This window comes from Solea senegalensis, linkage group LG13 (assembly GCF_019176455.1).
Source record: "Solea senegalensis isolate Sse05_10M linkage group LG13, IFAPA_SoseM_1, whole genome shotgun sequence".
NCBI lineage: Eukaryota > Metazoa > Chordata > Actinopteri > Pleuronectiformes > Soleidae > Solea > Solea senegalensis.
The window spans coordinates 8021182-8047700 of NC_058033.1; the positions used below are offsets into that span (position 1 = coordinate 8021182).

The window sequence follows — 26519 nt, forward strand, 5'->3', positions numbered from 1 at the left end:
AAAGCATAAAAAGAGAGCTAAATCAAACGGAATTGTCAGTCAGTCAGTCATCATCTAACCGATTTATCCTCCACCAGAGGGTCGCGGGGGGTGCTGTGCCAATCTTAGCTACATCGGGCGAGGAGAGAACCCACGCACACACGGGCGAACATGCAAACTCCATGCAGAAAGGCACTTGTTCCAACCGGGGCTCGAACCCGGGTCTTCTCGCTGCAAGGCGAGAGTGCTAACCACTACCTCACCGTGTGGCCCAAACGGAATTGTGTGTTTACAAAATTAACTAAAAATAACTAAAATTGTAGCAAAATGTGCATAGTTTGTTATGTTATATTTGATTCAGGGATGTTTGTTCATGTGTCCTAATACATTTTTAAAATGGCATCTTTTGCTGAGCTTTTATGGCGTTTTTATAAACGAGCAAAACCCACTCCAAAAAACGAATGAAAACGAGCTAATTTTAATAACAAAAAAGTCAAAAAAGTATAAACTTGGTTCCCTGCGATTCCCACGTATACTGCACGTCTGTGTACTGTGATGCAAATTCACAACAAACTTGGTCAGGGTTAGGGCTACATTAAAGATTAAAGTGATTACCTTTAAGCTAAGTATAGGCCAGTGCAGCAAACATTAACAATTGTGTTCCATAATTTACATGGAAACACATGTAAGCGCTCTCATTGCTTCCCTTTTTGGACATACAGTATTTATTATGTTCCAAGCACACATTAGCAGAATGAGAGTGGCACCCATGTTGTAATAAGGCTGCAATTTTCCTGTAACAACACTGCTGCTGCTGCTATGTCATAATGAATCAATTTAAAAGGGTGATGGTACAGGAAAAGACAGGAAAAAAAGGCATCAATCTGCAGACAAATGATGCATTTTAAAATAATCTACATTGAGTACAGTGCTGGGTGGCATACATTTCAATGTAAAATGGTTTAATACATTGGTGTCTCAATACCCTCAGTCCAGTATATTTTATTTCTCTCGGGCACTGATGGATTGATTTCATTTCCAAATAACCATAACGACTAGATGGAAACACGTCAAAACTCGAGATAACTGAAGAATTATTGCTAACAACCCTGCGCCCCATCACTCACCTCCCAGCTCCTCTGTGGAGATGCTGGTGAGCTGGAAGGATTCCCTGTCCTCTGTCAGGGAGTTGCTCAGGTAGTTGTCTGGATAGAGCAGGCCCGCCCTCACATGGTGGAATGGCATCTTCTCCCTGCAGAGCACGCACACACACACAAACACTTGAATCCATACTGTTTTAAAAATGAAAAATAACTTAAAAAGACATACTCATTCTGAAACCGATGTAAACCCACTGGCGGTGCTTATGGCTAAATATCCAGGTTGGATTTAGTGGACTGGATTCACTGTTGGCTCACATTCAGACAGACTTTTATTCTATTAATATCATCAGCATTTCCATGACCAATAATAACTCATAAATAACAGAGTGTATACTCTCAATGTCAGTGACTGCGTTGTAGCCGGCATGATGCTCACAGTGAAGTTCAAGTGTGGATGGACTCTCAGGGCAGCTGCTAAAATATGCTTCTCTTTCAGATGTGGGAGAGACCTTGTGTGTCTACGCCTAGTTAGATTTGACGGAGCGGCGGTATGTGACACTCTTGAAATGAGAAGATGAGAAAAAAATTGGAGTATGAACATAGACATTTATAATAATATGATGTTGCCTTCTGGTTTAAAAAAGTGAATCAAAAATGGTTTGAATGGCAGTTTTTGGGACAAATTCCATGTCAGGTCGTCTTCAATAATATAAATTTTGTAACTTGATGTTCCCATTTAGAGGAAAACAGATGATAAAGCACCATGTGACGGACAGTTGGTATCATCCAATAGGAGCGAGGCTGCAGGTTACATCTGTGAATTTCCACTTTTTAAACAGGAGTTCATTTTGCAACTGCATGACTCCATTTATTTTTTATACATCTATGGGTATGAAGGATACTTTTTCCAGTGATAATGTGAATTCAAATACAAGCTACGGCGGCGCAGTCATGAACCCTTTTTAGAAACACATGCTCCTGTGGAGAGAACATTGTTCCTTCTACTCGGCAACAATACTCATTTTCTGTGAGAAGCCATTCTCTCCCTGTGACTGAATCACGGCGACAAATTATGTAATCACATTATAATTCAGTCGAGTCACGGAAAATATTTCACTGCTATTGTTCTGGGTAAATACTATTACTGTTATTATCTGGTGATCTTTCTCTCACTGCCTTTCTCTGGCCTGCCCTTTGTTCAGGACCCTACAAAGGAGACGTACTGAAGTCCTGTCACTTAATCTCTTTTCTTACCAAACCCCACCACCGCCCTATATAACCCTCCGCCGGATCTACTGACTTCCCGTCTCACCAGACGACACCCACCTACCATCCGACACCTCACCGTGAGATCTCCGGGCCTGACAAGGCATCAATCAGCCACATCTCCCACTGTCATATGATCGGAGTGAATCTCCGCTTTGATTCAGGAGAGCTGTCGCTCTGAGGGCTTCCCTGGTGTAAGGATTTTGTCACTTTGGCAATATGCTTCATGTAATATTCTCATCAGCGGGTGCAGAGTGAAGTGAACTGAACTTAAGTGAGGAAGACAGAGACGGATGGGGAGGGAGGAGAAGACAGACATCCCAAGGGTGATTTTGTGAGCAGGTCGTTGCCAAGAGAATGGATGGAGATAGACGTGGGGATGTCACTGGTGGACACGAGACATGGTAAACAAAACAAAACACTCCTCTCCTCTCCCCTCCCCTCCCCTCCCCTCCTCCCCTCCCCTCCCCTCCCCTCCTCTCTCTCCTCCTCCTCTCTCTCTCCTCTCCTCTCCTCTCTCCTCTCCTCTCCCCTTCCCTCTCCAGATTTAAATCCTTTATGTATCTACAGGAATCGGGGTATTTAGGGAGAAAAGGGACACAGACTGAGCTTAGAGATAAAGACAGTGTCAAAATTGGAAGAGCTGTGGGACAGCTGTGCCGGTCTGCTCTGGCGAACTGTAGAGGACAGTGGGTCTGACAGTGTCTGTGCGCATAAGACAAGAGACAGACAGCAAGCAGTAAGTGTGAAGAAAGGTGTGTGCGAGTGTGTGCGCGCAGAGAGGTGTATACAGGCACAGTGTGTGTGTGAGCTCTGAGAAAATTTATTCTGCGGTCCATCTGTTCCAGGTTCTGCTCTTGTCCCACCTGCACGTTGAAGGCACTCGAGTGACCACAGAAAAATGCTCGTTCTCTCTCACACACACACACACACACACACACAAATGGCACTTTTCCACTACATAGAACCGCCCTGCCTCGCCTCGCATCGCCTCACCTCGCCTTGGTTGGTTTTCCATGACAATATAGTACCTCCTCAACGTGGTGAGTCATCACGGCATGGCTGCAAGAAACTGCCATGACTTTGTTTTACAGGTGCCACACACACACACACACACACACACACACACACACACAAACTAGTGCCTAGTGACTTGTAAAGCAGTTCTTTTCGGTGTAACTGAATCATTAGAATCAGTTAATTAAATAGATTTGTTCAGTACTTCCTCAATGACAAAAGCATCTTGACGGGTCTGTTTTCAGACTCACAATTCAGTGGCATACATGAAAAAAAAACAAGCCTCATCAAAAATGTCTACTATAAGGAAATAAAGTGATTGTTTTTGTTTAGGTTTTTCATATAACCTATGAGAAGAATCAAAATCAAAAGAAAAAGTTGAATTTATAACAATATAAAAAGCACAAATTTGCTGCTATTTCATCCGTGTTTGTTTCTGTGTAACCGTCATTCGTGTTCTCTACTTCTGTTACAATACATTTTCTCATATTTCCATAATCTCTTTAGGTCACAATCTCCCTTTAAGCTGCAATGTAGAGCATTTTAACATCAAAAGAAATACGACCACATTCATTTCTGAGAGTTAATTAAGTAGGATTTCATTAAACGAGCAAGTTGAGGCCATAACTGTATTATAATATACTGGCAGCCCCTTCCACTGCATTTAACCTTATGTGGCATCCGGGTTTGTTTTACAACATGCAATCGCACAGATGTCCTTTTTCACATTGGCAGATAAAAATCACGTAATAAAACAAAGGGCAGAACATGTCAAAAGAAAAGTCTTGGGTCACCATATGGGACAGGAAACGACAGAGTCTATATGAAATGCGAGCACACACGCAAGAGTTGTTGGTGGAAATAATGTGTAAATAAATTGTACTTTTATTGGTTAAACTGACAATATTTTGTTACACCTGTGTGTGAGATAGTTGAGCTGCTGTGAAACCTCCGTTCTCCCACAGCTCAGTGGTGTCACAGAAGCGGAAACTGTGTGTGACAAATTCAAATTATTTCTCTAAATCCAACAACTGAAATGTAGTGAAAGCAGCAAACCTCCACCCAAGGCTGCTCAGTTGAAATCCAATCTCATATCTCACAAAAACAAAAATGCCTGAAATTCGATAAATTTATGAATCACCATCAAATATCCATGTCTTCTTTGGGCCGTAACCTTCATCCCAAAGAAAATGTAATCAAAACCATGCTTTACTTTCTGGGTGATGCTACCCATAGACTAAATATGGTCGGAATTATAACCTTGTTAGTGGCGGTAAACATTCACATACTCTACATTACACCCACGACACACCTATGGTTGACCAGCTGAGCCAAGAAAAGGGACCGTTTTTTTGTTTTTATATGAACAGCCAAAAACAAGAGACGATGAAGTATGAGTGTAAATACAATCTTTTCACCTCAAGTGTGACCATCTAAAGCAGCGACAAACACTTTAGGTTCTCAGTGTGGTTAAATAACATGCTGTGTGCTCCAGTGCCTTGGATAACTGAATCCATACGGACACTATGGATTATTTATGCGTGTTGTTTCCTTGTGTGAATGTGTCCATATGCATGAGATTCATTTAGACGGGAATTATTAACCCCTTTAAAACCGGAGTGTATCGCTGACAACACATTTGCTTTACTGTAGTTATGCAACGTTTTGTGCTATCCTGAAAATTTTTTTCACAGTTTGTGAAAGCAGAGAGGTTGCACGTAAAAGCCAACGTGTGGTTATTACTGTAATTTCACTCGTGCTGTTTCAGGAAGCCGGATAATCAGTATCTTTGTCGCCACCTGTACACAGTTTCCATTTTTTTGGCCTGGTTTATTTGCACATTGAGAGACAGAGAAACATTGAGAGACTCAAAATTTTTTATTGTAAATAAGTTTTACACTACACTTTCAAAATTAACACATAAAACCTGTTGTTCGTGAACAACTGCAGTGTTTTTCTTCATTTTAAATTGTTAAAACTGTATTTTAACATGCAGTAAATTGTAAATAACTGTTGGATATTGGAAGTTATTCTGGGGAAAAAATGGCCAAAAGCACTTAGTTACATGTTAAAATAAGCAAATTAAAACTAACCCTTTTGAGGATTAGGTCTTAAAGGATTAAATCACTGTGCATGTTTACATTCTGAGTAGTAAGCATGTAAATAACTTATATGGAAATATGGAGGTGTATGAGGTGTTTTATGGTGGAGAATCAGATTAGTTGAAGACGCATACAAAGATGCTTCAATTCTTCAACTCGTCACATGAAGCAGGATCCTGTGATGAATTAATCAGTGAACAAATTAATCAGACATATGATATGGAATTAATATAAGAATGTATTTTAACAGCCCATCTGCTCTCACATTTGTTCCCATTACAGAAACACCCACTCACTCATGGCAAAAAAAAACAAAAAAAAAAAACAGCACACATTCATACACATGAAATCCAGTGACTTGCTGGTTTTTCCCCTCTTCTTCTCTTCTATATTTCTCTCCAATGTATTTTTGGATTGTGGTCTCTCTGCCATTGTTACAGAGATGGATACGAGAGCTGACAAGGACAAGCTTCAGAAGGGAAACCTCGATCTAACAAGTGTCATCCCTTTCGCCGAGGAGAGGAAGAAGGGTGGCAGAAAAGGAAGACCGACGGACGGGGTGTGATGGCGTGTCAGGGCTGTGAAGGGGATGAAAGGAGCAAATGAAAGTGGGCTGACCGACAGTGTTTGAACTGTGGGGTCACCTGCACCCCAGGGAGCCCAGTTTCAAGTCTGCAGGACAGTGATCAGAGACAATTTAACCTTAGAAAGGAGGGGGACGGCGAAGATGAAGGGAACACAGGCAACAAGGAGAGAGGAGAATCATGTTTTTGTTTTTTCTCCTCACGTTTCTCCGTCCCCATGGAGGAAAAATGCATTAACAGAATGACAGGGAAAAAGCTGAAGGGTCACAATAACATATTTTTTTGAAAACAGCACATAAAACACACAACTGCCATGCAAAGCTAAGCTAGATCACACAAACAGGTGGATTAAACGTCATCCATGGACTCTCTGATATATGCGTGACATCCGTGAGTTGGCCAAACAGTCATCGAAATAAATCAAATCATTTTCCCCCCTTTCTACTGCAAGCCACTAAAACATCAGACATCTTCTCCAGTTTGGAGATGAAGCCTGCCTGCCAAGAACCATAGCTCACAGTTGATCAGCTGAATTATAGTTGGACGCAGGCAAACGGCAACGCTCCAATGATTTGTCATAACACAAAGCCAAAAACAAAACGTTATTGTTCACATACAAAACATGTGTTAGTCTCAATGGGAAGTCATCAAAATATGTTAAAAACTATCACGTTTTACTGCCTCTGCTCAGTGTCCTGTTGAAGTCACCTTGGACAAAGACGGGCAGCTGTCCCCCCCCCAGCTGCGATATCTGCTGTTTCTGAGGCACTGGTCTCCATAGACTGTCCATAGACGTGGCCACCATGTCAGCTTTTGCAACTGGAAATTCACAGACATCATCAGCAGCAACCACAACACCAGCTATCAATCGTACTAGTGTCCACTCATATTATGTGCCATCGATTTTCCTCTAAATAACATAATTTGTGAGTGTGTCCTATTGAGGAAGACTGGAAACTAGCTACTGAGACCATTAACTCCTCAGGAGAATGTTTAGTGACGTTATAAATCACCAAACTCTTTTAGCACCCAACACAGTTACTGTTACTACTAACTGATACATCTGTCCTGGCTTGACTTTTCAGAGGAAGACGACAACCATTTTTTAATATAGTCTACTATATATGGCCATGGTTCTCAAACAGTGGCACACGAAGCACCAGTGGTACGTAAGCTTCTTCAAGGACAAGTCTAGGACAAGTTTGTTCAAATACCATTTGTGCAAAATTGCCGCAAAAGTGAACGTTCAACCGAAGATGGTGGCCTTCCTGTTGGATTTAGATCATGGTCATGGTATCATTTTTTCTACATCCCAACCTTCTACACACGTGAACCAATTTCCGTGCAGCACACTTGTTTGCCCCTCCCACATCCAATGTTTGACGCACATTCACCGAACCACTTTCAGACATAAATTTCACGAGGTACGATGCGGATCTGTGAGTTTTGGGGTATGGGAAGGCCCTAAAAAATGCAGTTCATTTGTAGGAATAATTTAATTTAATTTGGCTATACCAGTGTCTGAAGTACATGTGAGGAAGAGGAGGAGGATGATGAGAGCAAAATTATCTTATTGAGAATCAATCTGCCTCCTGAAATGTCCCTAGCTGACTTTGCTCGGCCTTTTTACACCACTGTATTTTAACACTGGTGATAATGGTGTTACTTCTCAAGCGTTACTTGGTATAAAAAGTTTGAGAACCACTGGTCTATGGTGCGGTCATCCATCAGTGAAGGCACTGCACCTCTCTTCTGCTGCTGCATCTTATTGATTTGTCAACTGTAAAAACGGCCTCTGTTGTATAGGTCATCCAGGGTCGTCCAATAAGCCCTCATGGCCTATCTGGATCCAACAACCAGCAGAGCGAACAAACCAACCAACCAACCACAAGAGGATGTAGACTGTGTGGGTGTGACATTGGTCTTCTGTCAGGTGGCCTGATATGACACTATTGTAAGAAATTAAGATGCAGCTGTGGAAAACAGGGCAGTCTCTCATTCCCACTGCCAGTTTTTCACCTCTGCATTAGGTTCAGCGTGCAAACAATGAAACAAGACTAAGAGGAGGAAGAAGAAAACAACAAACAAGAGCCAAATGATAAAATGAGAAACTATTAAGTGCAGTCAGTAAATGAATGTGCACCTTAGTGTTGCACTGGATAAGCCATCCATTTTCTACTACTTCATCCTCCACATGACGGCTGCATGAGCCTGTCATTGGGTGAAAAGCGGAGTACATCCTGTACAAGTCTCAAGTCCATCGCAGGTCAAACATACAGACACAAACAACATCCACGCTCAAATGTCAGTGTCCAATTAACCAAATCCCCAAGCTGCATCTTTTTGGAATGTGGGAGGAAGCCGGAGAACCTGGAGAAAACTGCCCTCGTTCAAACCCAGGTTCTCCATTCTCCACCGTGTGGACCACTGCACTAGGGACACAGGAATTTGAAACCTCTGCCAAAATTGAAGCAGAATATGGTTTCCACTGATGCCAATCAGAGCCATTCATTTGACTGGGGAGTGAATGCCTGCTAATTATTTTCCCACTGGTCAAAAACCAGTTTGAGCCTGGGATTAATGTGTTTTAACCACTGGGAATAGGATCGGAAGTGTCATGCTGCAACTTGAACTCCCTGTCCCATAGTGACTTATTTATTTTAATTGCAGACAACTGTTTTTTATGATTTTGAATTGAGATTACTGCATATGTTGTTTATATTATAAGGTTAAGTGAACCTATACAAGATGACAATAAAGTTTCCTGCTGGATTGACCTTCATCATCTGTGGTGACATTATGGCTTCTTCATCCAAAACAGGATGAGCAGCTTAACTGCTACAGCTGTATTTCTCCAATTCAAAAATAATGAATTTTAAAAAGAACAGGTTTATGCCGTTTATCTGGTACTTATCTGGCACCACCTGGTCATAAAAAGAGTTGCCACGCTGCGCACATCTGCAGTGTGAAGGGAGCGCAGGTGGACTTAAAAGCATGCTCCAAATAATCATGTCACCCTCGCTGCAGTGAAGGAACCACACGAGAATAAAAAAGAAAAAAACAACTTATGCGCGCTACCTCTCTTATACCCCCCAAAATGCTCGCGCGCATACACACATACACACACAACCCAGTATCCACGCACTTACACCATCCACTGGAGAGTCTTCTCCAGGGCATCAGATGATGAATGTGGTGACAGAGAGATTTGACCACCATGACTATAACTACGGACTTGGAGAGCGTTTGAAATGGACACTGCTGTTGACTGCTGCAGCCACAGAGCACATCCATCACAGCCTGAGTGGACCTGCTGCTGTTGAAGCCGCGGAGAACAAAACTGTGACAGTTTGCGTGTTGATGCAATTATACAGTAATTACATGTATGGATCGCGGACCTGTAATCACCCAATCACACCGAGCGAGCCCACACTGCGCGCACTGACGCGCGCCGCGCACTGCACGAGCGAACTGGAACGAGATTTTCAGGAGCAGTTGAAACAGTCGATTGGAAACTAAATAGAGAGAAACGTACGGGCTCCACGGTGTTGTCAGCCATAAAACAACACTCACCACCACCATCATCATCATCATCACCCACACACACGTCTGTGTACACGCATGAGCGCACGCGCTCGCGTGGACCAACACATTTCGCACAGATTACAACAGGTGCGGCGGATCTGCAAACGCATCCGCGGCCACCGACGTAGCGGTGGTCGCATACGGTAATCACCCCCGTCACCTTTCGCACGCCACCCCAGCTGGTGAGCTGGTGACACGCTAATGAAGTGCACACGTACCTGCCCGTGAAAACGACTGCTTTCCCCCCGCTGTGAGATTTAGCCCGCTCGGTTGCGGAGCGGCGTTGGCGGAGATGCTGCTGCTGCTCTGAATTGCCAAGACGTGTTTAGTCTGTTTGCATCCGTCTTGCGCTCTTGAGGAGTCCGTCCGACAGCCAAAGATGGACTCATTCAGTCCCTGTGTTGGACTTGTCTCAGGGATTCATCAGTATGTCATGCGCTCAACACTTTTTTGACAGTTATTTAAAGAGAATATCAACTGGTTATGCTGTGAGGAGGAGGAGGAGGAGGTGGTGGAGGAGGAGGAGGGAGGAGGTGGTGATGTTGCTGCTGCTGACAAGGAGATTCTGTCCTTTCTAGCTGAAGTCCAGATCCACATGTATGGCCTCCCATCCGTTTTCTACGTCTCACTTCTTCTCATTGCCATATCTTGAGAAGTGGGGGGGTGTTGTTGGGATGAAGCAGCAGAGAAGTGAAGAGCGCCTGCTGATCCTCATCCAGACGCCACCCTACCGCCCACGGGTCTGGGTCTTAAAAGAGCTGCTGCTGTTGCTGCTGCTGCTGTTGCCGCTGCTGCCGCCTATTATATCAGTGGGACGCGGGGATTCAAATCTTACCGAATCCAGACGGACAAAGAGAGGACGATTTCCCGGTGAGAGCTGAGAACGCAGATCGGCCCTCACAAGCGGCGAGGTGGACGCACGGACGGTGAGGTGGCCAGGGATCTCCTGACCACTGACAGCTGACAGTCGCCGACAGAGTTTAACCTATTTATTGGTCCAGTCCAGCAAAGGGGGGGCCACATGTGGAGCAGCAGAGGTGCGACTGTGGAGACTGTGTAGGTGAGCGCGGAGCATGCGATGTTCAGTTTGAGCTGCCCTCCTTCTTGCAGGAGTGAGTGAGTGAGTTAGAGAGAGACGGAGAGGGAGGGAGAGAGGGAGACAGAGAGAGAGAGAGAGAGAGAGAGAGAGGGAGAGAGGTCCAAGTAACTAAGGTGTCAAGGTTTCAGTGGATCACTGAAGCCACGCTCTCTGTCCCTTGGACATGTGAAGGTGTGTGTGTGTGTGTGTGTGTGTTCATTCAGCTCTTCTTAGCAGCTTTCTTACTAATTGATGACCGATTATGGTGCTTAGGAAATCAGTGTTCAGCCGCAACACTTAAATGATGCAGAGTCTACTTTACAATCTTTACAATCCTCTTCATAGACAAACATCTCAAGATTCAAGCTTGAAACTCTACGCCTGTTGTCCTCTCCAGTCTCCATCACTGTCTGCATTTTCTTCCTCTGCTCCTGATTACAACAAATCACCACCACACTATAGCCAATTTACATTTCCTACATAACTCGTGGCGTGAAGCTTCGTTTTCCTTCCACCAGGGACCACAGCAGCAGTCGTTTGTTTGCCCGAGTATCAAAAAAACGTGTCTCTTGTGCTGCTTTTGCCCATTAAAAGTAATAGTGGTTTGCAGCAACTTATATAGACCCATTTAACTGTTTCCCTGCACTACATCTAGGAGGTGTAGCAGTGAGATGGGGCCACGGTTACAGAGAGGGAGGTGTCAGTGTAAAGTAAAGGCTTGAATTATTCATCCAGGTGCTCACAGACAGACTCTGTGTATAACCAGGGATTTTGAGCAGGTTTTCTTTATGTTCATGGGGGAAAATTAGACCAATCCTAGTTACAAGGCCAATAAACCTGTCCTTTAATCCTCACACAAATCATCTGTGGTGCTGATTTTCATTGAGCGCTGTCCATGGTACTGAAGGGCTTTCTTCAGCAGGGGAAAGGGGACAAAGATAAGGTAAAGTGATGGTGCCTCATGTCAGCATTTGCGGACAACTTAACCTGCATGGCAATGATTTGATTTGCCAGCCAATCATAATTTCATAATCAGGTATTAATTGTATTTTTTTATGTAAATTAAATGAAAGTGGAATATGGTCTGGTGTAATATGTGGTCAGTTAACATCTTACAGTGATTTGGGTACAATTTTATCATGTGTTTGTGATATTTATAGGTGCTGCATGTAAGACATTTAATGTGTTAAGACAAAATGACAATGGCCAAGATTAAGAAAACATGTTAAACTGAAAATACTGGCTTCACTGATAGCGATGGTGTAGCCAGTATATTCTCAAAATACATTTTCATAGCTGGCCTGTAAACTCTGTTCACACACCCAATAACACAGCCAATACAATACAATAAAACACAGGGTGTCAGCAGAGCGTGCAGGGAGCAGATAGCTGATAAGCATCAGAAATACTGAACCTAAGAGCCTCAGTATCCCTCTGAAAAATGTCTTTACCAGAGGAGAAGAAAAATTAGCGCCTGCACTGGAGATACATTTAAATAAAAGGAGAGGAAATAGCATCAGACATGCAAGTGTGGACAATTCTCTCCTGGACAGGGATGCAACACGGGAAACTTCAACTAAGATTAGCCAACACACTCTTTTTCTCTTTGTTGGTGGATATATATATATATTATTTTGTATCATAATGTTGTTATCATCACCTTCTCGCCTCCACTCATGTGATAATTCTCCAGACACATTTAATCTCCACCTGTTGCTCACAAGTGAAAATTAACCAAGCAGTAAAAAATAAAAACAGATAAAACAGCCATGTTAGTGGACGTGTACATGTGCACGAACACAGTGCAAGTGCAGCGTATTATTTCCGTATTTTGTCAAATCTGGCAACCCACTTGAACCGCGCTCATGCAGTGGCTCAAGGTCACTGTTGTAGACATTTTAAATGTATCACCTTTAAACTGCAGACAAAACATTAGCAGATAATAGGAAGGGAAAAAAAATCACAGCCTCATCGAAATATAATAGAATATCTGCAGCCTGTCCTTAAAGAACCCTCTCCACTGAGTCAAAGAAATTGACTCTTTTTCGTGTCCTGATTCACCGTGTTGCAGTACGCTGCTGAATGACTAATACACATGGATTATACATTCACAATTGAAACCTGCCAAGTGACCTGGGAGTATTGGTAAATTGACAAAAGCTCAGTCTTCACAAATATGAAGAGAGGAGTCAAGGGGGGGAGAGTGTAAATCATGAAACAGAGCCACAGGGACATGTTAATAGAGGGAGTCATGTAACAGTCAAAAGTGGCCTGTGCTGGGTTTTTTTCCTACAAAGCTTCCTGTGTCTTACCATCTCTGTTTGTGTACTTCCATCTGAGCTTTAAACACTAAATCACTGAGACAGCCTGAAGTGTAAGGCTGGATTTTCTTTATAAGTGGAGTTGTTGATTGGAAGGTTTGCAGAGAAACATAAGAGAATGGCACACAACGGAAGCTCACCGGGACTCCCAAGAACTCAGATCAAGTCAAATAAATAAAATAACAGACTCAAGCAGCTCAGTGACAAGTGGAATAAGAGAGAGACTCTGCTGAGGTCACCGTGGAGCAGTATTTCACTGTTCACGTATGGCAGTTTATTTCCTCCATGATGGCGAAAGTTAATCGCGCGTGTGTGTGTGTGTGTGTGTGTGTTTTGACAGCCCCCTTCGCTGTGGAGCATTTATCAAAATGAAATGCTTATCTCGAAGGTTGCCAAAGTTTGTGGTTGTAGCCGATGATAAAATTCAAATTGGTGATACGACTGTCTGTTTTTATACTGCAACACAAATCTGTAGAGGACACTGTCCTCTGCTGTGTCTATTCAAATAATTATTATATGTGTACTTACTATGAAGTTGCTTGAACTTGTTTCCTGTTCTGTTCCATCATGACATGGAAACCTGGCGGCTGTGGGGGTTTAAGAAAGCAGGTTGTGCTGTTTTTGTTTCTTTAAAATCTAAACTCATTGTCATTAGTAGTTAAATATGGTCATAATCTGTCCAAGTCCCTGCCATGTCCTGCAGTAAGACAACCGAAAATCAGGTTCCTGAGACTCTGACCATATCTGACATCTTGGAAAATTACATTTACAATCTTCATGCACATTAAATGGATATTTTAGCTTCTTTTTGAGTTAAGGAATCTGAGGTAATTAATATAGTACATTACGCCTGCTTGCCTGTTTGGAGAAGCAGATGGGAGCACCAGTATGAAAACTAGATTATAGACTATGATGGACAGGTTAAGCCTTCTTCTCGCCGACAGGATTTGGCATGCATATCTCTCATTACTATAACTCCTAGACCGTTTGTGATATCGACAAAATAAAAAAAATAAAAAATGGAACTGGAGATCTGTCCAGAGTGTGACCCCGCCTTTCGCCCTATGTCAGCTGAGATTGACACAGCACCGCCTGCGAAACTCATGGGAGGATAAAGCCGTAGAAGATGGATGGATAAACCGATATGTATCGGAAATAGAGCTTTGTGGCCATATACGATAGCCCTCAAGGCCCTGGTATACCGAGCATGTTGGGAGGTTAAGAAAGAAAGTGCCCAGAAATCTGCTCAGACGAGCATGTAGGAGAACCTATGATGGCCAAATCTCAAGTGTCAGTCCATTAAAAAAAACATGGTGGTCCAACACTGCGGCCTCCGTAATGAAGTCCCACTCCTGACGTAAATATAAAGGGCTAAATATAAAAAGTAATGAAAATAATGTTTGTCTAACATATCTCCATTTTGCTGGAGTGGAGGTATTGTTCCTACTGTATAAACGGCTCCATCACCTGCGACCCTCATGTGGAGGATAAAGCGGTAGACACAATGAATGGAAACTGCTCCATATTCTGTTCACAGTCTAGGTAGTTAGTCGTTAGCCTTCAGCTCACTGCCCTGGCAAACAATGCACATGACTGAGTGTAGGAGGAAGGTGTAGGAGTTATGTGTGCTACAGATGCTGCACTGGCCATTTTTTTTGGGGATTCAGGCTTTGCAAAAATTTCAATGGGTGCATTTAAGCTATATGTCACATTCGTGCATTAAAATATAAAAAAATAGGTTTCCAATACCCTTAAAATCCATCTATATTCACTCCTGCTGCTCTCCTGTGTATTATATAGGGCTAGTAGTTGCATGGCACCTGGGTACCTCCATGTTTACCACAAAGCACATAGCAAAAACACACTAATGCCGCTTTTCCACTGCATAGTACCGCCTTGCATCGGCATGGCTCGACTCTACATGATTTGGTTGGTTTTCCATTACAATATATAGTACCTCCTCAACATGGGCGGAGTAATGAAACTGCCGAGACTTCGTTTCAGACGCGACACACACAAACTAGTGACTATTGACTTGTAAAGCACTTGTTTTGGGTGTAACATAATTATTAGAATCAGTTAATTAAAAGTATTTGTTTGTCTGACAGTAACTGAACTGGAATACAGTGGCAGGGGTTGTGATGTGGCTCGCCACTCGCAATCGCAGGTTTCAGCAGTGCTGTCGCTAAATACACCAGACTCTGTTAAATATTGAGATTTTAGATTTTATTTCCTTTGCTAAATGTTGGAGATTAATGAACATTTTGATGACTTTTTTAAAGACGTTTTAACTGATCTACAGTTTGGCATTGTTCAGTTTGAATCTTGTGTCACACGTCGCGTTCATGACTCGTCCAGCGACGACACTCTCTGACCAATGAGTTGCCGGCAGTCTTACCCAAACCCCATCACTCATAGTTAATTGGACACGCTAAATTGACCTTAGCCACGGGAGGGAACATCCAGTGTACTCGTAAGGACGATCCCAAGTCCAGATAAATGGGAGGGAACACAACCACTTATTTATTGCGGATTTGCTGTTCATTCTGCCACCAAAGCTCTCCCTGGAGAACAGTTACCGCCACCCCTCGCTGGTTCACGATACAATCAAACTCACTCGACTTGTTTTTTTTAGATTGAGAAACCCTACTACACCGACGAGCACTTCATACGCCCCCAGTTACTCTCTTAAATTCACATTCAGCAGGGACTCTATGATCAGAACAGGGTTGAGAAACAATCAGCAGGTAAGTGTTACAGTTTGATTCGACAAAGGTGAACAAGTTAATTATTACTGAATAAACAAAGCGAATCTGTGCAAGTGAACAAGGACTGGAAAAGGGACTAAACATAGTTTTGACTTGACTTTCGGACCCACTGTCATTCAGACAACATTTCAGCTCAAAGGTCATCCGGCCAAACACTGAGCTTTGACAAAGTACACAGAGAAAAATCAACAACACACACACACACACTTTCAAACTCTTTCCATACACACACTGTGTCCTGTTTAAAACACAAAACCTTGAAGTGCAGGGGCAAAACTTTAAAGTTTCTGCAGTGAAGGTTACATCTGCAACAGCTCATGAATAATGCAACACTGACAACTGGATTTAACATCCAGACCTTTGGAGGAAGAAGTGGGTGTGCATGTGTGTGACGGGAGGTAGAGATATAAACTTGTCAGCTGCTTCCATGAGAGGCAGAGTCGAGATAGTGGAAACCGAAAAAAAATGGGCCTAACATTTGGTAGGTTGAGGATCATTTGGGTGGTGAAATGAGACAATTTTTTATTGTTTTGTCTGGAGCACTGAGGCCAAGGAGGTATATATCCTGTCCACAATTGAGAATAAATACAATAAATGTGCTGCTACCTTAATTAAAGAATCATGAGTGTGAAAAAAGCAATTATTCTGGAAACCCAAAGTAGGGCTTTCTAATTTTTCAGCTTCTTAAATGTGAATATTTGCTGGTTTCTTTGCTCAATTTTACAAAGAAACAATTCAAACTGAATCATTTTGGATGGTGGACAAACACAGATAATAAACAGATATGTCAATAAATTGTATTTGTATCTGCAGGAAAAAAAAGTTTTCAGTGCCAGGCATGATTGTGAATAAAAACTATTCTACAGATACAAAATAATAATAACAAATAAAGGATTATATCAGTGAATACAACTTTGATGAAGTTGATGAAGACTCAGGTGTGTTGAGCTTTGAAAATTGAGTTTAATTTGCCAAACATAGACCTCTTGGAAGTCATAAATGTTATAATACAAACAATTTGGTGCTTTTATTGATTTATATTGTTAATTTAGCTGTGTTAGTTTGTCATCTTTTAAAAGGATCTTTTGGAAACACAGCAGTTTTTGTATTTGTTGCAAATTATATGCTGAAAAAATACAATCAAACTAAACATCATTTTTTCCCCCCACCACTTTTTTTCCTCACCCAGTTGTTTGCAGCTCCTTCATTTCCTTTTCAGGCTGAATTATGGAGACATTTTAGATAGCACGGTCTCATTAGCGCATAGATTACTGTTGATGTTAACATTTAGGAAAAGCCTTGTGTTAGAAATAATGAAACCAGTGTTTGAATTAAAAGGATGAAACAAGGACATGGAGTCGGCGAAGCTTCACCTGCTCTGTTTGTAATCTGTCAGATAAGTGAAGAAAATGTGTCTGACAGCATGTAATGACTTTAGCCTCGGTAACTCCAGTAGTAGCTTGTTGGCACTGCAGTCTACGGACCATAAAATGCTTTAATTACTGGATTAGTGACAGGTAGAGCGAGTGAGGGTGAGGCTGGTGGAGACGCTAACCAGTTAGCTGTCCAGTGTGGCCACTTTGCTGACCTATATGCACCTGCTAAAGACATGATGGATGTGCCCACAAAATGTAACAACACTTCCATTTTGCATATGACTGGGTGACTCATCCTCGCTCTTAGGTGGACACACAACATTTTTTACAGCCTGACAATGTGACCTATAAACAAAAAGCGAGCAAAGAGGGCTTTTTTATTTAGGTTGAAAAATTTGTTACAAAGATATTCTCAAAAACCTGGCATTGACAAGTGATCATTACTAGCGAGAGGCATTTAACCAGAATAGTAACGTAGTAACGTAACGCCCACCATGCGTGCTCCCATAGCAGGGGATACAAATCCTGTCGGGGATAGCTGACCTTGGCACGACATTTGCAATGCCAGGCTTTTGAGAATATCATTTTTAACTCATTCCCAACCTTAAATAAAACTCAATCGCACTATAATCTCTGTCCATCCCGAAGATTCAGCCCTCTTTGCTCTCTTTACTCGAATTTGAGTTTCTTTCACCCCATGTCATGTCTGGGGCTCCGTGTGAACAGTTTTAGGTCCCCACAACATAAGGAGTACCAGGTACACACACCATATTCCAATATATCATAATTGTCAGTCAGTGTCGGCATCGCTGTGACTGAGTCTCTGACTCATGTTTATGTTCTTTACCAGCTATAGGCAACTTGTATTTAAATATAGTTAAATCAGACTTCAAAAATCGCACATGAACTGAACCTGAGCAGAACACACACACACACAAACACACACACACACTCCCACACTCACACAGCATGAATAAATCTCACACCTTGGCAGGTTTAAGCTGCTCTAGTCTGTTCTCTCTCTCTATTCTATCTATATATGTCTCTCTCTCAGCTGCCAGTCCATCATCCCTGCAGACACCTGGATTCAGAGGGACGCACTTTTCTACTCATCCTGTCTGCTTCCAAATTGTTTTGAGGTGGAATCAGCCTGAATTTATATCCAAAAGGCGTACACAAACACACACACACACACACACACAGTACGTGGACAGAGTCAACAAAACAAATAAAAACATTTCACTGGACATTCTGTGTGAGCGGCTTTGAATATCTGTGAACTTTTGTGTTCTACCACTATCAGAAAAAGGATTGCCGAGGCAAACAATACAAATCTGATTTAATTTGGGCTGTAGAAATAAAGTAAGTTCAAACCCCCAGCAAGAGAGATAAAAAAAAAACACGGAAAAGTAAACAAATCAAGATAAAATTGAGAGTGCGGCATTGTATTCTGAGCAAGAAAAAGATGAGAAAAAGCTGGAGTTAACGCACACAATAAAGCGCCACTGTCCACCTGCACACGCACATACTTCCTTGTAACAAATGAGGCTTGAAGGACAATTAAATTGGTTTTATTTAATTTTTTTTAGCCAGGAAGGTCCCAATGAGATACAAGATATCTTCCTCCAGGGAGTCCTGGTCAAGATAGCAGCATAGAGGGTACAAATTAGAGCTGCAGCTAACGATTCTTTTTTATAATCCTTTAATCTGTAGAGTATTTTCACAATTAATCGAGTAATAGTTTGGTGCATAAAATGCCAGAAAACGTTAAAAAGTGTTTGTTAAATGTCTTTGTTTTTGTCCACTGGCTGAAAATTATTCAGTTTTAATGAATTCTTTGTTAGCTGGCGCAAAGAAACCAGCAAATATTCACATTTAAGAAGCTAAAACGATCGATGATCAAAATAGTTGATTCATTTAGTAATCAATTTTAGATTATTCGAGTAATTGTTTCAGCCCTGGTACAAATAGTTACAGAAACAATTTCAGATGTAATACTCACAACAATATATAAAAGTTAAAAGGAGAGTAAAAAAAGAGAGATATAATAAAGTTAAGTGCAGAAGTGTCCTTAATGTGAACCCCTCAAAAAATGTGATGTAAAACAACAGCATGTTTCTTTCACGACGGTCCATAAAAGGCTTTTGAATGTGTTTAAAGAAGACGGTGTCTGTAGTGAAATTGGGTTTTGCAGCTCGTTCCAGGAGGGGAAAGCAGTTTTACCAAATTCAGAGGAAACATTCTGGGAAACATTCCAGACCTGGTGCTGTGGTTGCTGATGTGTGGTTATATGGAAAGTTTACTTAACAAGGCCTTGGCAGTAAAAAATCAGCATAATTATGCATTTCAGACAACCAACCTATAGATTAATACAAAAGACGTTTTTATTTAATTATCACTGATGCTCAGAGAAAAATGGATGAAATTAACAGGATTATAAATTAATCATAAATTAACATATTTTTTAATAACTCCATAACATATATGCACATTTTCAATACATATCCTGCTGCAGTGGCCTTTATCAGTAACATATTTTACAACATGATATATAGAAGTGGAGATATTTGATGTTTTTCCAGCAATATATTCTTCTAGGAATGGATTTACACGTTCAAGAAACAATTATCTCGCGGCTCTGTGCCGAGGCATCTTACTCCAGCAGATACGCATCACAAAAAAGTACTGCGCAGACAAGATTTTATTTTATCTCAGACATTTCACGCCTTGCCGTGGATTTGAGTCGATCATTTGGGTTGAATTTAAATGGGAGATGCATTGTTTTGTGTCCTCACAGCCAGTGTCTGTAGCGGTGCTGCGAAACAGTCTGGATATTATTGCGAGTGAAGAGGACCATTCCCTGCGGCGAATAATTCTCTTGTCAATAATGCATGCATTCATATGAATTACTTTTTTTTTTTATCTGGCCTCCCAAGCTCCTCCTTACTCCTCCTCACCTTCCTGTCTTTATCCTTCAACTCTCATTTCTTTCCCTCCATGGCTGTCTGAACATTACCCCCCCAACTTATTCTTGGCCATATTAATAAGTGATGACCATCTCGGCATGAGTGTGAGTTAGTTTGTTTCCTCTTAGACAAACTTCAGCAACAAAAACACACTTTGCTGCTGGTGGAAAGAGCACTGAAATATTCTACTCAATTAAAAGTACCACCATTTGATTTTATTTTTAAGTAAGTAAAAGTACTGGTCTAAAAATGTACTCAAGTTAATGTAAAAAAAAAAAATTGCTTGTTTAAAATGTACTCAGAGTAAAAGTTACTTAGTTACTTTTCTAACAAGGTTGGGGTTCTTTCTTGTGTCGTGCAATAAGGGACACAAATCTCACATTAACTGTTTTGAATTAAAGGTAAACCTTTACAAATAAAAGTGCTGACAAAATAAAATATGTATCATAATGTATCAGTCAAAATGGGTCAAAGGTCACAAATGCTTTAACTTTCTCACTCACTCAGGGACCTTGATTAACGCCAATTCATCTGTCCTCATCCTTCATTCACATGTCCTCATCATTCATTCACCTGTCTTCATCATTCACCTGGCCACATCATTCATTCACCTGTCTTCAACATTCACCTGGCCACATCATTCATTCACCTGGCCTCATCATTCATTCACATGTCATTATCATTCATTCACATGGCCTCATCATTCATTCACCTGTCCTCATCATTCATTCACCTGGCCTCATCATTCATTCACATGTCCTCATCATTCATTCACCTGGCCTCATTCATTCACATGTCCTCATCATTCATTCACCTGGCCTCATCATTCATTCCCCTGGTCTCACCTGTCCTCGTCGTCATTCACTTCCAAAGTATCAACATTTTTTTACTCAGTAACATATGTAATTTTTTTCCACATGTAGTAGTAAAGTACAGTACTTCCAAAAAAACCTACTCAGTACAGTAACGCGAGGAAACGTAATTCATTACTTTCCACCTCTGCACATCCGTGCAACTACACACACACACACACACACACACACACACACACCACAGTCCCCGCTGAGCCATCACAAGATCATGGCTCTCTAAATTAAATCACATCAAATTAGATTGGAGTGTGTGAAACATCGCTGAGGAGCAGAAGGAAAGAGTGGATGGAAGAGGAGTGTGGGGAAAGCGAGGGGAAGGAAAGAGAGGCGGCTAAAGAGTTTACGAAGGTTGAAGATGAAAACGAGGTCGCAGAGAGACAGACGTACGGGACAGAAAAGGTAAAGTTAAGGAGAAATGATGGCGGCAATAAGGGGAACAAACATATTAAGACTACATTAAGCCCTGAAAATGAACCTGCAGGACCATGTGAGTCTTATTCTGTTTGACATAGCCGAGCCTTTTGTGGATAAATAATCATGATGCAATTTTTTTATTATTATTTTTTTTTTATGTCGTTTCATGTGTGGCCAGCTCATTAGACTCAAGTGACAGGAATATTCAAGTCAGCTACCATGGGGATTACCATGGCAACATACTATTAGCTTTCTGAGTCATTATTCTCATTGGACCAAACGCAGGGCTGAAATCTGGTTTTAAATAACAACATTACCATTACCATGCATTTTTACAGTGAATGCACCATTCAATATTTACAAAGCGGGGAACATCTTAAAGAAAGTACTTTACAGTTCTTTTTTTGGTGAGTAATGCTCTCACTCTGTGGCAATGAATTACTCTATAAAGTCCCTGCTAGAGCAGGTGAATAGAAACTCTGGTTCCTTTCTACTTCTTCTTTTTTAAGGTATTAGTATCACCCCTGGGATGGAGCACTAAATTGGAGATAGGAGCAGACGACCAGGGGATCTTCATCTGGACTTGGGCAGTAAATCATAAAAAGCCTGATAACCAGAGTCCACCATTAATACCCTAATTTACCCCTTTCCCTACCTCTTGGTCTTTTCCCCCACCTCTCCAAGTCGCCTCATCTCACTCCGGTTTACATGTAATTCCCTTAACTCTCCCTCCACAGCCCAATTTTCTCAGTTCATCAGTTGCCTTTCTCTACCCCCCCTCCTCCTGCCTGCCTTATCCTCTCCTTCCCTATTCTCGCTGGCAAATCCCCCAGAGATGCGGAAAAGGAGGTCAGCTTTGTCACAACACAGGTTCACATTTCTTTGCCACCGCATTGGGGCTGCCAGGATGTGGGATTGACGGTTTAGGGGTTTTCCGGCCCAGAGACTAGAGGCTATACTGAGCAGACATCATCATCTACAGGGGGGACGAATGCAATGGAAGCCAAAGATAGAAAGCAAAGAAGGGGCAACATTAAACCACAGTGTGTAGGTGATTAAATACTGCAACAGAAACGGATCTGTATTCAACGGCAACACACAAGTTAGTGAAGTCAGTGGGGGAAACTTCACTTTTCCTGCTAAAAATAAATAGCTTGTACAGGACGTTAATCCCAATTTTTGCACATACCCTTGGCCCCTCCCCCTTGAAACTGAGTTACAAAGGATAGTGGATAAAAAATGTAACCACTGAAATCGAGGGAACCCCCTCAAGAATGTGATGTCTCATATTGTTGACTAAAACCATTATTGAACATTTGTCTGCAACAAAGTAGAGACATAATGTCCTCAGTGCGTGGGAAATACCAGTTTGTGGTTACGTCGAAATGTGTGGAAACAAGTTTTTTGTTGTTCTTGTTGTAGTTACTAATCAATAACATTCATAACCCTCTGTTATCAGAATTATAGACACATAGACATATTCATTTGTAGAACTAGTTAGACTGACACTCAACAAGAATCAGGACATCCTAGGCTGACATGTGAGCATGTAAAACACAGGTGGGGAAATGGGTGAAAGGAGACTGTCTCTCAATCTCATTTATCCAAATTATGCCCCTTTTCCACTGCATAGTACCGCCTCGCCTCGATCTACAGTTCGGCATTGTTCGGTTTGATTCTTGTGTCGGACGTCACGTTCATGACTCTTCCTGTGACGACAATGACCAATCGCTTGGAACCTCGCCAGAGAAGGTACTAAAAAAAGTAGCAGGAAAAAGCAAAATAACTGTGCCGTGCCGAGGCGAGGCGAGTCACGACCCTGTAGTGGAAAAGTGAAAAGTCTTTTTCAGTTAACAAATATCTCTTTTATCCTCTCGCAGTTCCGTTTTGGTCGCGAAATGTGCTACACTGTTCCCCAGATTGGAGTACTTTGTTGCTGGGATTATTGTACACAATGGGTTTATCAAAGCTTCATCACAGAAAACAGCTTCCAACTTGAAACCAAAACAATCATCTGATCCAAGCTAAACTTCTACTACAAAGATAGAAAAAAAAAACTGCTCAGTTACCGAGTCATTGTACAAAAACACTGCGAGTAACCTGGCAGCTGTCATCACTATCATTGAAATCATGTCATGGGTTTGTATATTTCCTGCCTCGCGCTTTGTTTCAGATTGTTGTTTGATGTTTACCGTCTCTTTGAACCAAAGTGAAGGAGACAGAGCTCATTAACAAGATAGTGTGTGATTCATTATGATTAATAAATAAATACATAAATCACAGATCCTAAGCATCAGGAGTGAAATCTCTCTCACACACACACACACACAAAAACAAACGCACGATTCAGAGAGTTACGACAACATGTTTGAACCAGAAGAAAGAAAGACACGACATATCTGACCTTAAAGTCGGATTACAAAAGATGTTCATGTTGCATTTTGCATTCACCTAAAATCATTTTTAAAAAGGCTCTGTTTTTTTCCAGGGTCTGTTTTACAAGATTTTTATGGGGTCTGTTTTTTTACGAAAAAAAAATTTTTTTTGGACTACTTTGACACAAAAAAAATTTTATTTGATTTTTTCATGGGTCTGTTTATACGAGAATTTTTTGTTCCTGTGTGACGGCATTGCCAGCCTGTATGCATCCATGAAGCATGCCGTATTCACTCAAATGATCTTGACGATACATCGCATTCAACAATTCCATCAATATGACTATCTCCCAACGTCTCAAAAACAAGAGCCAAGGCAAATTAAAAGTGGATTAAACTGAACAACTTGGACTTCTTTACTTTCAATTCAGTGATCAAGACAGGAAGTTTATCCAATATCTCATTCACTCTGATCCCCCCCACAAAAAAATCTCATTAAAACAATAAACAGAGTTCTCTGTTTGTCACAGTCTGCTGTCTTACAATCAGATGTGACCAAATCTGACACACTGGACCTTTAATTCATGAATCCAAGTCAACATTTGGGCCATATTTGAAAGCGTTCCTTGAAGACATTCTGAAGCGATTATCTTCACAAGAACGGGAAGTACGTACGTGCTGGTGCAAAGACATAATCAATATGCACCCTAAAGCTATAATTACAGTTGTCAGGGCTACATTATCTCATTTTTTTCTTCTTTAGTTTGCTGTAATGCTGCTTGGAGAAGCCACATTTCCCATCAGCTGGTGTAATCACCACGTGTGTTTGACGTCCGTCTGCTTCTGCAGATGGTGACAGAGTCTAGAAATGGATCTGACTCAATAGGTGCTCAGGGACAATCTTACCATGATGTGGCACAGCCAATTAGAAACTGTCTATGGGTGGTGAATCTATAAAAAGACGACCCCCAATTTTCCCTCAACCCATACCAACATTGAGCAGAGTGGGTTCTCAAACTGTGGTGCGTCCGCCCTACTGCCTGGACTTGACTTTTTAAATAGGAAGACAATGTCAATTTTTTATATATGGTCTATGGCAGGGGTCTGCAACCTGTGTCAAATGTGAAAGAAAAACAATATTTTACATATGTCCTTCAAAAGTAGACACCTTAGAGTGTTTTAAATTCTTTGTCAGGTAAAAATGTGTCATACACTATTTTTTCTCAAATGTGAGCGACATAAGATCCAAACATTGTTTTATTAATTTCAAAGTGGGTCACTCTTTATTATATCAATTTTCCACAAATAATTAAAGGGCATAAGTAGGTGTACATAGGTCTGTGTTTTATTTCAAAATAGGCCTACACGTGTGTTTTCCTATGAAATGTCAACAGTTTTCTAAATTTCACAAATGCACCAAACTTTATACGTTGTTGTCTTCATTTTATGGGTCACATAGGTTTTTTTGCGGCTCCAGATTAATTATATTTGGGTGCAGAGGGGTCAAAAAGGGTATGTGATCGGAGTGGAGCTGAGTGTGTAGAAATTAAATAACAATAACTTGTCATCGCTCACTCCATCTTAATCTAATTTCACTTTATCAGTGTCTGAAGTACATGTGAGGAAGAGGAGAATGATGAGAGAAAATCTTATTTGGGAATAAATCTGCCTCCTGTGAAAAGTCCATAGCTGACTTTGCTCCACTGTATTTTAACGTTGCCGATAATGACTGTGACTTCGAGAGCTCAATATTTTCTTAGGTAGTACTCGGTATAAAAAGTTTGAGAGCCACTGGGACAGAGGACACATCATGTTGCATCCTCAAAGGACTTAGCGCACACTCACACAATGCAAACAAAAAACACAAGGAGACGGAATGTCCCGATCGATATTCCTGCAAATACCAACATATACGTGCATGTACGCCCTCGTTTGTGACTGTGTACTGCACATATAAATGTGTTCACACGCACTATTGATTCTGTAAGACGGGGGATCAGAGACATGTGGGAAAGAGAAGGATTTCTGCAGAGCAATTAAGCGCTAGTTTGAGTCACTCAAGGAGCTGCACCCTCTCGCCGAACGTTACCTCTTCTCTTTAGTATTCATTCATTTGTTTCATGTCGGGGCAGAAGTGCCGAGGACATGAAAGACTGCTTGGATGAATGACATGATGAGGGAGAGAGAAAGATAAAGACATCAATCTTTTTCAGACTTAAATGGAGCATGTGAGGAAGAGGAAAAAAAAATGTTTCTCCCCCCCTGCAATTACAACGTCGACAGTGCCATAGAATAATAATGAGGATTGGGTAAACCCATTTTTTAATTTCCTCTGTCTTTGTCTGCTTATTAAATCCATCATGAAAGAGAGAGCGTGTGAGTCCGGAATATAATGGGATATAAAATAAATGATAAGCGTTAATACTGTTTTTTTTAAGTGAATGAGCTCTTTGGACTGGGTAAATGTGTCTCTGTGGGTGTTGTTGTGCTTTTCTGCATGGTTGTGTACATGATGTAAATAACATCATTCAGGACCACTGCAGTATAGGAGGACAAAGGCATAAAGGACAAACTTAACATGGAGAGGCTGCTCTTCATTAACATGAGCACAAACTGCAGACTAACGTGAACAACTCTCAGCGCTGTAACTCCCCTTACAGTCAATTTCACAAGTTTTGTGAGCAATTTTCTTTTATGCTTCACTTTTATGAAA

General features: G+C 41.4%; 1 protein-coding gene across 3 annotated transcripts in view; it reads right to left on the reverse strand.

Annotated features, from left to right (window-relative positions):
* The window catches only part of caln2 (calneuron 2), a 57462-nt gene that overhangs the window by 25695 nt on the left and 5248 nt on the right, over positions 1–26519 (reverse strand). The window contains exons 1-2 of one of the 3 annotated variants that reach the window (XM_044042504.1): positions 9855–10740; positions 1107–1231 (exon numbers count right to left, since the gene is read on the reverse strand). In XM_044042504.1, coding sequence (XP_043898439.1) covers positions 1107–1224 — 118 coding nt within the window. In that variant the 5' untranslated portion in view covers positions 1225–1231; positions 9855–10740. Of the gene's footprint in view, positions 1–1106; positions 1232–2412; positions 2587–9854; positions 10741–26519 lie in introns of those variants that run through there. The other 2 variants (XM_044042505.1, XM_044042503.1) reach the window with 2 other exon arrangements.